The sequence below is a fragment of the Ovis canadensis genome, chromosome 15 (assembly GCF_042477335.2).
Source record: "Ovis canadensis isolate MfBH-ARS-UI-01 breed Bighorn chromosome 15, ARS-UI_OviCan_v2, whole genome shotgun sequence".
Classification (NCBI taxonomy): Eukaryota; Metazoa; Chordata; class Mammalia; order Artiodactyla; family Bovidae; genus Ovis; species Ovis canadensis.
The window spans coordinates 25,558,739-25,575,176 of NC_091259.1; the positions used below are offsets into that span (position 1 = coordinate 25,558,739).

Below are 16,438 nucleotides of genomic sequence, written 5' to 3' on the forward strand. Positions count from 1 at the left end.
AACCAATAATGACACAGTTGAATATTATTTGTGGTAAGGGATAAGAATGTGCTATGGAAGAAATGACAATTTCCTGCCAGAAATATAAACTGAAATAAAGTTTTCTAAAGAATTTGGCAAAATGTATTGAGATCCTTGAAAAGATGTACACTAACTTTTTGACTTGGTAATTCCATCCTCTAAAATACTGCCTAAGGAAATAATAGAAAACATAAATATTTATTTATGAACATGTCACTGCTAGTTATTTTTTAATAAGAGCTAAAAACTGGATAATGCTTGATATTATTTGAAGTAAAAATAAAAAACAAGGAAGTTGTATTTACAGTTTTAAGTTCAATTATGTAGAAAAAATAATTTAGGACAAAAAGACCAGAAAGTATGCAAAAATGTTATCCAATATTTACAAAAAGAGGAAATTCTATTAAAAGAGAAAGCATAATACTAAAGTCAAAATTTGATACGTAATTTCAGTAAGTTAAGTCTGAGACTGAAAGATGGTGGCTTGAAAAACGATGAACGTAGAATATATAGCAAAGTGCTTTTAAAATGACTTCTTTTATCAAAGCTTAACCTTGGTCTTCCTATTAGTCATGACATCTAGCCTTTGGCTGAATGCTGATGGACTTGAACTAACATGCAATTTCAACACACTTACTAAATGGTTCTCACAATATACAAGGCTAAAACAATCAAATATTTTAATTACAAGTCTTCTCAGATTTGGCATACAACCGAATACACTAACGTCCAAATAAACAGTGGACTTACATGTAGTTGCAAAAATAGAGTACGAGGTACATCAATTAAGTCTAGCACATTTTGACTTTTAAGGTAAAATGGGAATTATGGTTTTGTTCTTGAACATAAATGAAAGCTCTGAATACAGATTATCTTTATACTATTTATCTAGTGGATCCTGGCCAAGTGAACAAAAAAAAGTCCTGAAGAAAGTGAGTTTACTAGTATATGAATTCTTAGTACTTAGCATATACAAATTAATTGAATGAGAAGAAAATTGATAATCTTCAGCATTATGTAAACTTCTGAAAACAAGAACTGACTTGCAAAGGGATTTATTAAAAGTATCTAAACTAGAATGACTGCCAATATGAAAGAATTCAAACTTTTGAAGTTAATGAAAATATTTATTCAAACCTAACTGTACAGTATCAAGCTGAGTTAAATAAACATTAACTGTATTAACTATCCCTAGTTCTTTAGAAACAGACCACTTCCATATCATAAAAATTTATTACAACACAAATTTCTGCAGTAAGGTTCAGCAAGTAAGACGTGATTTCCACATTGAGAACTGTTGTGTTAAAGTAGGAACTAGGATGTTAAAGGCCCAGTATAAAAAAAAAAAAAGTTGAGGAAAATAACTCATAAATATAGACATTTTCAGGAAAAACCTTGCATATACTGATATTAAACAAAACAGAACGCACTTAAGAGAACATACTTTAAAATCTAGGCACAATTGGTTAAGTATGAATTATAATTTCTGTACTCATTTAAAGGTTTAAACCTATTCTTCAACTTGACTGATGTGTGTGAGTCTAACATACAGAAGGCACCTCTTTCATTCTCCTTAAGGACCTTTTGAGAGTAACTCTATAATAAGGGGTACAGAGACAGCATCCTCTATCCAAGTGTAACACAGCCCATTTTAGGAGAAACTAAATTAAAATAGAAAACTATGATTTCTCTTTTTACATCTTATGATGGACATGGCTTTCTAAAAGGACAACAGAAGATAATCCTCCATACAAGCTTTAACATAGAACACAAAATTTAAATTAAATGTGCATTGGTCACTACTATGTAAAAAGTTTATGAATTAGTGCAATTCTTTAAATCCCCAGTATTTAGGGGAGAAGTATATACATACCAAGAAATTTCAACTACTACATAACTAAACTTTTTATGGCTCAATAGTCTAAATGCTTAAAGTTCTGTAAAAGATCTTACAAGTTATAAATGAAAGATCAGAACACTCGAATGGTGTTCAAATGGCATTAATATTCTCTCCTTAAAACAAAGAGACTGGAACAACCAGAAGAGACAAAGTGTAAAATTTTAGGAATATAATCTTTACTGCAATTGTCAGGAGTGGCAAAGTATTCACTCTAGAAAAAAACCCCAAATCGTTAATTTCTGATCACTTCTGCACTAATTACTAATTACTGGCTGTCTTCAGATAGATGCAGGACAAGTACTGAAGGCAATTTATAAGGAAAAGTGTAATTTTCCCACTCAAAGTGAGAAACTGTTCCAGATGAATAAGTTTCAAAATTAGAGATCATAAGAAATCAAAAAATAAAAGAACATCAGGCTGATTTAACCTCTATTTCAACAAGATTTACACAATATTAACAAGATGCAATTGTTAAAGCTATACAGTTCTGCAGATTGGCTTTACTTACATTTCTGCAAATGTTTTTTCCACAATACCAGGTACATCTATTTACAAACTAGGAAGCTGCTTTAAAACAGCATGATTTAGAAATAAAGTGAAATTTCAGTACAATGAAAGAAAGTGCAGGTCATGCTCTCAGATTCTGTCAGTATCTCATTCCCTACACTCATAGTTTAAGGAATCATAGTTTTAAATAGCCACTGTTCTTATATGTTCACAATATTTACTCATCATAATGCAATGATAACAAAAATTTGTCCACATCCATTCCAGCTGGAAATGAACTGGGTAGCTTCTTTTTCTGTCAAAAAAAAAAAAAAAAAGAAAAAGAAAAAAAGAAAAAATGAACTAAGTTGACATATCAAACTTAAACAAGGCCCACAAGCTAGCTTTCTTATTAAGTCATGTAGAACTTCATACACTACCAAAATTTTTGTTGAAACAGTTTAGTTCATTAGAATTTTAGTTATACAGAAAGGTAGACACAATTCGTTATAAATCCAAGTTTAATAAACTATACTTCAATGGTACCTCAACATTATTTTAGAGCACAAAACATTATACAAATTCATCAGAGTATATGAATGTTGAAAGAGACAAGATAGAACATGCTAATAATAAGCTAGAACATGCTAATAAGGTACTCATTACTGCTAAACCATAAACCTCAGAAAGTTTTACTAAGATTTTAAGAGTAACAAGTACTTTTCAAGTTCCAAATATTTAATATACTCCAGGCACTTTATAAATACTACATTTATTCTCACAGCCATTGGGTAAGATGTGTGTAACCTCACGTCCAATGATGCAGTTAAGACTCAAGAGATGTTACAGGCTATTTAATAATGGTAATAGAACCAATAAGCAGGAGAACCAATAAGCAGGAGATGCAGGATTCAGCCCAGGCTCAGAAACCAGGATTCTTTCCTTGATATGGTACTTCCTTTATGACATTTTAAACCTTTCTTTTCATATTCCACTTACCAAATGGCTAAACAGATTGAGGAAAAATGACTTTAATTTATCAGTGATAATCCTATATTACTTTCCTCAGGTAAGCATGGTTAAAGACAGGTAAATTTAACTTTTACATTGCTCTAGATATTAACAAGTATAAGAATCTATGGAAGAGATGGCAGGACATGGGAAAGAAACCTAAGATGAAGGGGCTGCACAGCAGTTTTCACCTAATAATTACAAATAACAGTGGCTTCCCAATTTTTCATGTTATGTCATTCTTTCCGCCAAACACCTTTTCCCAAGGAAGATGTTTATAAATAAATGCCTTAGCAATTGTTTGGAAATGTTTCACCTACTTAACTTCTGAGTACCACAATGGCTGAGAGATACTGCTAGAGAATGTATTTTGTCAATCAAAACCCAAAGCTATCTTGATTAAATGTTAAGTAGCTATGGCAAAAAATGACGAGACCTTTAACCTGAGCACTGAAAGAAGGGCAGCGTGTGGTTTTGAAATTAGAGACTTTCACACTTGCCTTAATTTTCTTCTTTTTCATTGGCATTGATGAATTTGCAAGACTTTTATTAGAAGTGCGGGAGGTTCGCTCATGCTCATCTAGTTCCTCAATTTTCCGCTTTTTTGTGGTGCTCCGTGAAGATGCTCTAAATTGTTGGGTATTGTCTTTTAGAGGAGTAGATGAAGTAGTCCTAGAGATGGCTGCTCTGGAGAGAATCATTAATGTATGGGCAGCCATGTTCACACTGTTTTCACTCCCTGTTTCACTGGCAGGGCTGCAAGCAGGCAAGTCTGGCGTGACAGGAGGGACCATTACTTTGGGCGTGCTGTCTTCACCAAAACGCCTACTAGAAGGGACCTTGATACCATCTGTAGGTTCTTCTTTAAGTTTTTCCCCTGCTCCTGAGCCAGATGTTCGGGGTATAGATAAATCAGTACTATCTGTGAGTCTATTTACTGGGCTATGCCACTGAATATCTTGTAACATTTCTGTGGTGTGTTTGGTGAGTGGGTTAATCAAAGAACTGGCAGACCTGGTTTGTTCTTGTTTCAAATCCTTCACAGGTGCACCTACTGAAAAGATATTTTTACTGTTTGAGGATGTGCCTTGTTTTCTGGTGAGCTCTTGAAGTGAAGTTACAGTTTTCTCATTCCGCACACCCCCATTTTGCTGCCCATTAGACAGTTTTGAAGTTTCTGGATTTTTCTGCCTTTCCACTTCACTGCACAGTTCATTCTCCTTATTAGCTGTTGCTTTATGGAAAGATTCAAGTATAGTTTCTGTTGGTGAAACTTTCTTTTCTGACTGAGTTTCTTTTACGGTGGCATGTCGGCCAATGGCAGTTTCTGATTTAGAGAAAATTTTAGGCATAGAAGGTTTCTCTCGCTCTCTTTTGACAGCATTATTAGCAGGGGGTTTTAAGGTGGAGGACACAATGGGTGAGTCAAGGTTAGAAAATGAAATGTCATTTCTTTCTTTGCTTTGGGATACCAACTTTTGATTTGTCCCCTGTGTATTTGCCACAGGAGAAGCAGTGCTATCAAAACAGAGCACACGTCTGTGGCTTTCAAATGGCTTGCTAACTGGAACTGTACTTTCTACTGAGAAGGGAACTGTGGTTTCTTCCAATTTTTTCCCAAGATCTGTGGCCATAATCTTGTCAGAAACTTCAGTTCTACAAGAAAAAAGAATTTTTTTCTTAGCCACATAAAGAAATTCTTTGTTTTTAACTTGAGCATTCAAATACTCTAAGACAGAAACTACTTTTATGCTCACCGCTGTGCATGACATCCAACTGAGTGACTTGATGAATCCACCAAATTATTTGCCTGTTTCCCTGGAATTATAAACAAGTTAATTAGAAAAGAAAAACATTCCTGAAAGTACATTTTTCTGAAAGAAAATAGAACAGATCACAGACTCTGACATCATGAGAAAAATTTAAGCTATAGCTAATTTAAAAAATGAAATACTTTCACATACTGGATCTAAAAAAACACTTTGGTAGTATATACAAGATGACCATTTTACTGAAGAAGTATAAATATGTAACAAATGACCTGCTTCAACTCCAGGCAAAAGTGAATCCAGTCTTCGATCTACAAATTACAATGATCAATGTAGTAGTTAAGGGCAGTACTTAAAAGTTATTTAAAGAAAACACTTTATTCCTATTTAAAAATTAAGACAGAAGGCTTATTTAAGGTGTCATGTTTGCAAGCCTCTGTCACTCAGATGACATGCTCTGGAGTTTTAATATCCATATTTTAATTTCCAAGGACTTCTGAGTTTATGTGGAAGGGCAGCAAGATATGAAGCTGGAAAGGAAAGCAAAGATGATATTGTGGAGGACTTTGTGTATTATTCAAAAGGTTTAATAGAGAATCTTTTAAGAGTTTTAACTAGGGCTGATGCATGAATAGATTTGTTTTAGGAAGTCACTCTAGCGACAGCACAGAAGATGAATTAGAAACAGGAATTCTAGTTAGATGGCTAAAAATATTAGAGGTAGGAGATGATGAAGGTCTTACAGATGGGCACTCGCACGGATGTGAAAAATAAATGAGGAATACGTGTTGACACTAACCAAGAGGAAAAAGGTAGGCAGAAGAGGTTTTTGAGGAAGAAGTGAGACTTAGATATGCAGAGTATGTAGATCTTAAGTTACATAAAATTAGAAAGGGAGGAATGCATTCATTCTAGAAGCTACCCACAGTATCAACTGTTAGAGGGAAGTAAAGTAAGGTAAGAATGGAGAACACCCAATGCGTATGGCAGTATTAGGAGGTCACTGGTGACTTTAAACAGTTTTAATAGGAAGACGAGAAAGGACATAATATGGATGAAGAAAGACTGGGAGATAAAGAGGGTTGGGGATAAAGGACTGGTAGGTGGAAAAAACCTAAAGGAATGGTGGGAATGGTCCTTGTATCCATAGTTGAACAGCCACAGAGGGAAGGAGCCAAAGAAAGAAAAGATGAAGATACACAGAAGACAGAAGGTAGACTGCATTAACCTTAAAAAGAATGAAATATTTCTCTAAGAAAGAACCAAAAAGGAAAGAATGATTTTAGATGAATGGGTACATATTAAGTGGGAGTGATGTGAAAAAATGGACTTTACTATTGATAAAAAGCAAAATCATTGGCTTAGAGTGAGGACAGTAGTGACTGAATAGATGTGAGAAAACCTGTGGAAGTATGACATAGTATGAAGGAGAAATGGGAGAAAAGGAAGACAGGTAAACATTTAAAATGATCATTAAATGGCAGTGAGGGTGAGAAAATTTTAAGTGTTACTGAATGGCATCACTTCTGCAGTCATTAAGTCGTGTCTGACTTTTTGAGACCCCATGGGACTGCAGCACATCAGGCTTCCCTAGCCTTCACTATCTCCTGGAGTTTGTGAAAATTCATATCCATTGAGTCAGTGATGCTATCCAACCATCTCCTTCTCTGTCGTCCCCTTCTCCTCCTGCCTTCAATCTTTCCGAGCATCAGGGGCTTCTCCAATGAGTCAGCTCTTCGCATCAGGTGGCCAAAGTAGTGGAGCTTCAGCTTCAGCATCAGTCCTTCCAATGAATATTCAAGGGTTGATTTTCTTTAGGATGGACTGGTTTGATCTCCTTGTATTCCAACAGACTCTTAAGAGTCTTCCTCAGCACAATTCAAAACATCAATTCTTTGGCACTCAGCCTTCTTTATGGTCCAACTCTCACATCTATACTTGACTACTGGAAAAACCTTAACTTTGCCTATGTGGACCTTTGTCAGCAAAGTGATGTTCTAAAGCAATGCTAAGAAGCCCAGGTATAAAGGCAGAGAAATCGCTGGCTGCATAGATCCATGACTAGAGGGTGTCAAGCAGACATGTTAGAAGAATGTGAATATCAAAGTGTTTAGGAATAGTGGGAAAAGTGGCTGATGTGGTAGATTGTGGGGTTTAGCCTGGATAGGGAAGGAAATGAACCCAAGTGAAAATTCAGGTAAAGGTGAGGATTCAGATAGTAAGAGCTCTCACTGGTTGAAGACAGATTCAATGGTATATCCATGAAAATGAGAGTATTTTGAGAGAGGTGACTGTTAAAAATTACATAGGTCTAATAAAAAATTAAAGGTAAAGGGATGGGAGGGATTGGCTGAAAAGAATATTAAAAAGACTTAGAAATGAAACAAGTCAAAAGTTCTGAAGGTTAGGCATTTTGTCACCCATGAAGATTAAGTCTGAGCTAGAGAAGTTTGAGAACTCAGCGCAATATTCATAAAGATCTTGAATGAAAATCTCATGCATATGCTATCTTTTGTTGTACTAAAAATCATTAACTTTAGTCAGCATTATCACATTTTTTCAATTTATAAATTATTCTTTTTTAATTTTTCAAAAGGAATACTTTATTTCAGCCCTCATTAGGATTCTTCTCCTATATTTTCTTTTATTATTTGTTTTGCTGTTCACTTTTACCTGTTAATCTTCTTGGAATTCCTAATTTTATATATAGTGTGAGGAAGAGATGATTTTTTCCCTGTAATACATAATAGCTAGTAGATTTCATTTATTAAACAAACCATTCGATTTCTTCTGACTTCTGATGTTATCTCTACTACATACAAGTTCCTATAAATACATGATCTCTTTCTAAATTCTGTTCTGTTCCATTTGTCTTTTTTTCTAATTACTGCAGAAAACTTTAAGCAAAGGTTGGACAATCACCGTTAGGAAAGCTATCAGTATTAAAGAAAACAAAAAACAAAAACATTACATAAAGTTGACATGAATCAACTCAAAAACATACCTGTACAAGGTTTATTTTTTAGTCCCTGACTCTTCAAAGATTTTTGAGGGATAGGGAATTGAGAGATACTTCTATTGCATACAGGTGCTGCCAAAGGCATATGAAGGACCTAGAAGAGAAGAAGCCATTAATTGTATTTTGTTTGAAAATTGGCACTGAGCCATTTTCAGTTCATAAATCTTACCTGCCGAGGAGCAGAAAAGGTATTTCCATTCTGTCCAACCACAGACACAGGAATCATTCCCACCATTCCTTGAAGTACAGGTTGGACTGGAGAAGCGATTATAATGGCAGATCCTTCAAAAACAACGATGACAACAAAAACAACAATTCTCAATAAAATGCGATTTTTCTCTCATAAATACAAGGCACCAAAGTAATGATTAATTTAAAATAAATTCTATACAATTATAAATTCCTTTTTATATAAATCTACTCTCTTTAAAATAATTAACTTAGGGATAACAGCAAGGCTAACAACTTGAGAAAAAGTCAATCTGAAGTAAAGTATTCTATGGCACTTAGTCAAGCTAAACATCATAAGACTCTATAGCCAGGAGATCATATTAGAGTTGTAACCTTGATTCCCCTCTAGAAAAAACAGTGAAATTGACTGAAAAGTTGGTAGTACAGGTTTCAGGTCTGAATCTTTTACCATAAAATTAGGTCCTAACTGAAGACTGATAAATCTAAGACTTACTCACAAACCCAAACTATTATGTCAGTGGTATCTGTCCAAAAAGGTCCAGATAAGTGAGCAACCAGTCAAAACTGTGGGGGAAAGTACAATGTTCACATGGAAATGTCAACCATATGGTCTATAGCTATCATAATTCATTTAACCCTGTCCTGTAAATGAATCTTTTCCTAATAAATTCATTAACTGCTCCTGTAAGTTTGATCTCCTCACCTTCATGAACACTTTTCAGTCTCTCAAATACCCACCTATCCTTGTGCTGTTTAAGATTCCCTTCCTTTTACTCCAAATACTACTTATTTCTCTAAACTTTGGCTAAAGACCCACACGGCCTACTAATTTCGATCCTTTCTTTAATTTTAGATCCATCAGGCTTGATACTCAACTGCTGATATTTAATCTGCTTTAACTGTATGCCTAAATGTAAAAAAAAAAAAAAAAAAAAGGGAAAAGAGCTTGGGAATCAATAAATAAGTGTAGATGAACGCACCACAAACTCCACCTACAAGGAAGATACAGTCAAGAACGACCACTATGACAGGCATTCAATCACGAACTACATATAAAATGGCATGTCATAAATGCCTCAAGTCCTCCTATAAACAAAGAATTCAAAAGACAGGGATCAATTTTCAAAGGTGGAAAATAGTGAGAAATTACAAAGGGTATTACAGAGGGAGAAATTCAAGTTTTTGTCTTGGAAATCTGTCCACATAGGTAATAAATTTCTGGAAAACCAAGACTGTTAACAGCTATTTAAGAAAAATTTCCTACAACACTGGGTTTTAGTAGGTATACAGCTTTTTGATGAATTAGTCTCCCCACTGCTCTCTTTTTCTTGTAGCTTAGACATGGACTGAGAAGTGTGGAAAGAAGTGAAAAAGTAAACCACTGAATTCCAGAGCTGACAAATTTCTGAATCTTATACTATCATCCATGATTTATTACCTTCTAATCAATCACTACACACACAAATGAAAGTTGATCCCATTCCAGAGAAATGAACTTTACTATGATGTTCTTAGTTACCTTGTGAAAAGTTGGGTGACACAGCCTGATTGACAGCAAATACACTATTTGACCTTGGTGGTGTCTGTAATTGAGATAGTGGAGGTTGAGCAGTCATAGGTGCAGAATTTCCAGGCAACACCACAACATTTGACTGACTGACAGTTGTGCCTAAGGCTGTTGGATCAGTTACACAGGTAGCTATCAAAATATTACTTGAATTGCCAAAAGTTGTGCTCGTAGCTGGCATTAACTGTATGTATCCCCCATCCTTGGAAACACATGGCGTAACATTGGTTGAAAGAGCAATGCTGTCTTCATTCTGCATGTGGTTTACTGTAGAGTCTTCAGGTTTGAGTGCTAAAAGGCTCTGTTCCATTGAGGCTGAATCCCCAGTTCCTTCAGCAGATGAGATAGCACCTGTGGTTTCTTCTGAAGACAGGCATTTAACTAATTCTGCACTTCTGGAAGGTGATTTAGCAGGAGAAGACAAAATTATAGTTGGCAAGTTTTCTCCGCTGATACTAGAAACCGCACTGTTAAGCTCAGTATCTGAGGAAACAAATGGATCATCACTGATAATAATTTTCAGAGAGACTATATTTGATGCATCTATCTCTGCAGATTTGTCATTAGCAGGTTTATTATTAGTATTCTGGGACTCAGGATGAGACTCCCTCATTGAAGAACACACAGATTCTGAAGGAAGAGAATGTCTATCTTCTATAGGATTACTTTCTGAAGGCATCATTGTTACTTCTTCACAGTTATTTTCACCTAAAGAGAGGAAAATACTTTCTCCATCTTCTTTTACAGAGGATGAAGGCTCTTGTGAATCCAAAGAAGCTTTTTCAGACTTGGAGGACTGAGTTTCATGTATTGTATGATTTAACTCAATAGATGATGAATCATTAGACGGTTGTTTAATTGAAGACACTGAATCTTCAAGGTGAATTTCTACTTTTTGTTCAGATACAGTTAAACCCGAATTTTCAATAGATGCAGGTAATATCTGAAGTGAAGAATTATCTTGGCAATCTGCAAGTGGCTGTGATGCAACTGGTAACACACTATTAATTTCAATTTTATTCTGATGAATTTCTCTAGAATCTGGTGACTTGGAATCATGGAAATCAGCTTTAAGTCTTCTTGTATCATCAGAACTTTCACAAAACTGACCTTTTTTAGATGCCTTTCCAGCTAATGGAATATTTGGGGGTAAAAGTTGAGAAGTTTTTCCAGAAAGAATTAAGTTCTCACTGTTAGTTTCACCACCAAGGGAAACAACTGAACTTATTGGTATAGGTGACTGATGAGGTTGTAACTGAGACTCATTCTGTACACTTGGAGGCAAAGAATTCTTTTCAACTTCCAGAGCCATTTCAGTCTCAGTGGACATCTGACTGGTGTATAATTCAGCACAATGCTGATTACATTCAGCATCAGAGTTTACTCTTTCATTAAAGTCACTCAAACTAGGCACAGACTCAAAGGTAATATCAAGGTTACACTTCTGTTCAGTAGATACAACTGTTTTAAATGCCTTTTTCTGGATGCTAGTGTCTATGTGGGAAAAATGTTCCTGGGCTTCCTGTCTAAGCTCATCATGGTTGCTGCCATTCTTCAAAACATTTGATGTGTCTTCATTTTGATAGGAAGTACAAAATGAGGGTTGACCAGATGGATCATCTGCAAAATATTAGGATGGCAGGAACATATGGTGAGTGTGTATAACAGCCTGAGGTAGTCTTCTTTAGTGTTAAACCTATTTTGCCAAGGAGATGACTAATCTTTGACATACCAGCAAATGGAAATATGATAAATTCTCTCATTTTCTGAGTATCAAAAAATTTAGATAATTCTCTTATCACTGATGCCTGTTTATACACATGTCAAATTGTTTTTCAAGCTTTTTAGAAAACAGATGACATATGAAGAAAAGAATATATACTTTTAAGAACATTTAATATGTACCAATATATAAAAACTGGCTACAAACACACAGTTTTTTCAAAACAGCTGACTTTTCAACTTCTACCATACTATCTGATATATTCATGACGAAGGTGAAATGGGGCAATGTACATTTTGCAAAACTAACATTTGATGTTACTGTGTACTGTTTAAGATTTATTACACACCGAATATCAATCATATGATTGGTACTGGGATATAAAGATGAATGACCCAATTTGCCCTTGGTGATCTAGAAAGGGAGGTAGATACAGAACAGGAAGTCATAATAAAACATACTAATAACTGTAACAGTATAGGAACAAAAGGCACCTTTTTGAGCCTATGGAATGTGAGAAAGTTATAAAAGAGGTATGTCATGAGGAGACCTTGACAAATAAAAGTGCGATAGTTAGAAAAAAGGGCATTTGAGAAAATACTGATATACTGTTATACATCATTCACAGTTTAGAAAACATTAACAATATGAAGTATATAATGGGAAAAATCTAGAAAAATGTATAGCAACCATATCAAATTCTGTTAATGTGACACTGGTAACATAATAGTGGGTATGGAGCACATGAAAATCCTTATTGTGGGGAAATCAGTAGAAATTATATCCAGGTAGTCAGTTTTAATCACATGGGAAGAGACTTTCTTAGCAAATAGGATTTCAAGTTTCATTTTGTGCAGGGCAGGGTACAGTCTTCCACACATAGTATATATGAGAAAGACATCCTACTACAACTCAGCCTAAGAAGAAATGGAGGATTGGGCTTGGGTACAGGCAAAGGACTCTCAGTAGGAATATAGTCTGACATATTCCAAAACTAGGTTTTGGAAGACATAATGTGAAACTTGGAAGTCATGACGTTTTTTGATGGAGTTGGAAGGAGTAATGGGATTTAAGAACAGATGAACAGAAAAGATTACATTGGCATACCTTGGTATAGACAGAAACGGATAGAGTGGTACCAAACAGGCATAAAGTTTAGCAAGTGTGAGATGCCAGGATAACATAAGGGAAGCCAGGATAATGGTTATGAAAGGAATAGTGGTTGGAAAGGGATATAAACAGACGTTTTTGTGGTGTTGGCAGTATTCTATTTTTTGTCCTGAGAGATTGTTATGTGGGTATTTGCTTGCTGATAATTCAATGAGCAAAGTATATTTTTATTGTACACTTCTGCAAGTGTTACGGGATTCCCAGGTGGTGCTAGTGGTAAAGAACCTGGTTGCCAGTGCAGGAGATTTACGAGACCGTGGGTTTGATCCCTGGGTGGGGAAGATCCTCTGGAGAAGGGAATGGCAACCTACTCCAGTATTCTTGCCTGGAAAATCCCATGGACAGAAGAATTTGGCGGGTTATAGTCCATGGGTCACAAAGAATCAGACATAACTGAAAAGTGGCTTAGCATGCATCACAAAAATGAAATTTTTAAAAACTTGGCAAAATTTTAAAAGATCTAAGACAGACATATTCACTGCCTGTCATCAGTTACTGTAGGACAATTATGTGCTATACTGGTATTCTAGTAGGCAGAAACGTAAGAAGTGACTTAGTAAACATACAGGAATATGACCTAAAACCTCATAAAATCTATTAATTCAGAACCTTCAGGAGAGTATACAATTTCCTCTAAATAAGAGGGATAGATACTGAACACTCAGCTGTATTTGCTTACTAGGTTGGGTGATTAATACCACAAATCAACCTTACATATTAGGGATTTATTTTGAATATATGCCTCAAAAAATTATGTTTGAAGTTATAGACTTTGGTTGAATTGGTCAATACTAGTCACACCAAATTGTGCATGTCAAGTCTACTGCATCATGAAGGAACAAGTGGGCATGGGAATAGCTCAAACAATTTTCAAATTAAACATTTTCTGCCTTAGAGATTTTGGGATTGATATTAGGATTTATATTAACAAAACTGAATTCTTACCAGATTCTTCTGTTTCAAAAGTACCTTTAACTGCTAGATTAGTTTCACCTGCTAAGACTACACTTGGATTGGTTTCCATATGCTGACTGCAAATGCCTTGTGATATATTTTTATTATTCTTTGTTTTACCTGTTAAAACGGGAATAGGGAAACAATTGGTTAAATGACCAAAATAAAAATAAGCATCAATTAATACATCTTGACAGTGGTCAGCAAATATTAAAGTTTGGTTTTAATTATAGTCCTTTGATTATGGTTTTTAACATGTTGCCTTATGCATCATTGACAAGTATGATTTTTCCTCTAGACCAGTAGTTCTTATACTTTACTATATATCATAATATACAGGTCCAAGAATTTGCATTTTTAACATGTTCTCAGATAATTCTGATCTCCTAGTTGGGAGACTACACTTTTAGCACTACTGCACTAGGCCATAAGATGGAAGGCAATGGCCAAATATTTTTATTTCTTTTGTATTATCCAACTGTGCTTAGTATAATGTGTGCATAGTAGTAGACCACAATACATTTTTTTTTTCACAACACATTTTTGATGACTGGAAATACTGCCCAAAACTATCCCTCTCACCCACAAGACTGCTATCTATTTTTACAGGTAAAGTATCTTTAAGAAAAAACAAGACTTTGCTGGTGGTTCAGTGGTTAAGAATCAGCCTTCCAATGCAGGGCATGTGGGCTCAATCCCTGGTTAGGGAACTAAGATTCCCTATGCCTCAGAGCAACTAAGCTCACATGCCACAACTAGAGAGCCTCACACCACAATGAAGACCCAGTGCAGACAAAATTAAAAAGAAAGAAAAAACTCTTTCATATGAAAACACAGGAACTTTCTCCAGATGCTCCGGGAAATGTTATTTCACCATTTAGACTACTTCTCCAAAGAAATTGAAGAAACATTTTTTCCGAACTATCTTGAAAGAAATGCTCTACCTACCGTAGTCAAATAGATCAAAGAGTGCCTGAAATGCTGGATCTGATTCTGTCTGCTCCAATATATCCTGTATAGCTTCTTCAGACATATGGATCTCACTCTGCAAAAACAAAAACAAACAAAAGTGATTCCAATTGAAGTGATATGGTTTAACATCAAGAAAGTAATTACTGGACATCTATTCCCTTCCAAGAAAATTTCTTCTGATTTTAACACTATTCACTCAAATTAAAACAAGATTAGCAAATAGAAAGTGAAATGTTTCCTAATTCTACTATTTAATCACTTTGGTGAATATATTCCCAAATATTAAAATAAAATAAACCTAGGAATATTTATGTAGACAAAGTAAAATCAAGCTGCAATGTTCTTTATTACTTGAGATACAGCACTATGTAAATTTAAGTTATACCATGTAATGACTTGACGTACAGATACTGTGAAATGATTACCAAAAGAAGCTTACTTAATATCCATCGTCTCATATATATTTTTTAAAAAGAAAAAAAAAATTTTTTTTCCTTGTGAGAACTCTTAGGATATACCCTCTTAATTTTCAAATACTGTTGACCATTGAACAATGTAAGTTTGAACTGTGCAGGTCCACTTACATGCAGAATTTGTTCAATAAATATGTACTATAGCCCTGCAAAATCCAATTCTGGCTGAATTTGCACCTGTGGTACTGATACACGAAGGGCTGACTATAAGGTATGAAGTGGGCTTTTGACTGCATGTGGGGTCAGCACCCCTAACCTCAGCTGTTACAGCAGTGTTAACTGTAGTTACTGCGTTGTACACTGCATCCCCTGCACTTACAACTGAAAATTTGTACCTTTTGACCACCTTTGTACAGTATTCCACCTCATATATCTTTTTCTATGATTTTGGTTTAATAATGTTCTTTAATTAGCTTTCTTCATATTAGTTTGTTGTACACTGCTTTCTAGATCCTCCAATATAAATCTATCTCACTCTTTTTATCTGCTTGTTTTTGTCTCTTCATTTTATTTTTAAAAATGTTTTTACTTTTTCTGGCTGTGCCACGAAGCATGTGGGATCGTAGTTCCTTCATCAGGGCTGGAACCTGTGCCCCCTTCAGTGGAAGCAAGGAGTCTTAACTCCTTACTGCCAGGGAAGTCCCTGTATCCACATTTTAAATACTTCCTCTAAATGTTGGATAATCCTTGCTTATGAGCTTATCCTTAAAAGCAGCATGCCAAAAGCTACCATTATATTGTTTAAATTCTTCAATTCTGGTGAAGCATACATTTGGATCCCAAGGGAGAGGAAATTCATGTGGAGCAAGAGATAAGGTGGAACTCTCATGAAATGATTAAAAGGGTGCATTTTTAAAATAAAAATGGCCATAAAATGAAAAGAGAAACTAAAGAACCAGTTAACTTTTGACAATGAAGATGTAAAGAGAACATCAATAATTCTGGATGAAATGTGATTTAGAAGAAAGCCAGGAGCTTGAACAAATACTTCTTTATCTATGAACTTGAAAAATCTATCATAATGTAAATAATGCCAAGAATCAACAATCCAATGTTAATCAAACTATGAAGTGGTGCATAACCTCTTCAAAAGTTATTGCTGAGGAAAAGCATTTTTCTAGTAAATTTCTCATTACATTCAAACTTTAAAAATCATAATGGAAAGAATCCTGAAATACATG

At 35.0% G+C, this 16,438-nt stretch overlaps 1 protein-coding gene across 3 annotated transcripts in view; it reads right to left on the reverse strand.

Moving 5' to 3' along the window:
• Positions 1-1,127: 1,127 nt before the first annotated feature.
• The window catches only part of NPAT (nuclear protein, coactivator of histone transcription), a 52,882-nt gene continuing 37,571 nt past the window's right edge, over positions 1,128-16,438 (reverse strand). For all 3 annotated transcript variants that reach the window (XM_069554950.1, XM_069554951.1, XM_069554952.1), the window contains 8 exons: positions 14,761-14,857; positions 13,804-13,932; positions 9,918-11,585; positions 8,376-8,488; positions 8,192-8,300; positions 5,176-5,236; positions 3,919-5,074; positions 1,128-2,723 (listed from right to left, as the gene is read on the reverse strand). In XM_069554950.1, coding sequence (XP_069411051.1) covers positions 2,646-2,723; positions 3,919-5,074; positions 5,176-5,236; positions 8,192-8,300; positions 8,376-8,488; positions 9,918-11,585; positions 13,804-13,932; positions 14,761-14,857 — 3,411 coding nt within the window. In that variant the 3' untranslated portion in view covers positions 1,128-2,645. The remainder of the gene's footprint in view (positions 2,724-3,918; positions 5,075-5,175; positions 5,237-8,191; positions 8,301-8,375; positions 8,489-9,917; positions 11,586-13,803; positions 13,933-14,760; positions 14,858-16,438) is intronic.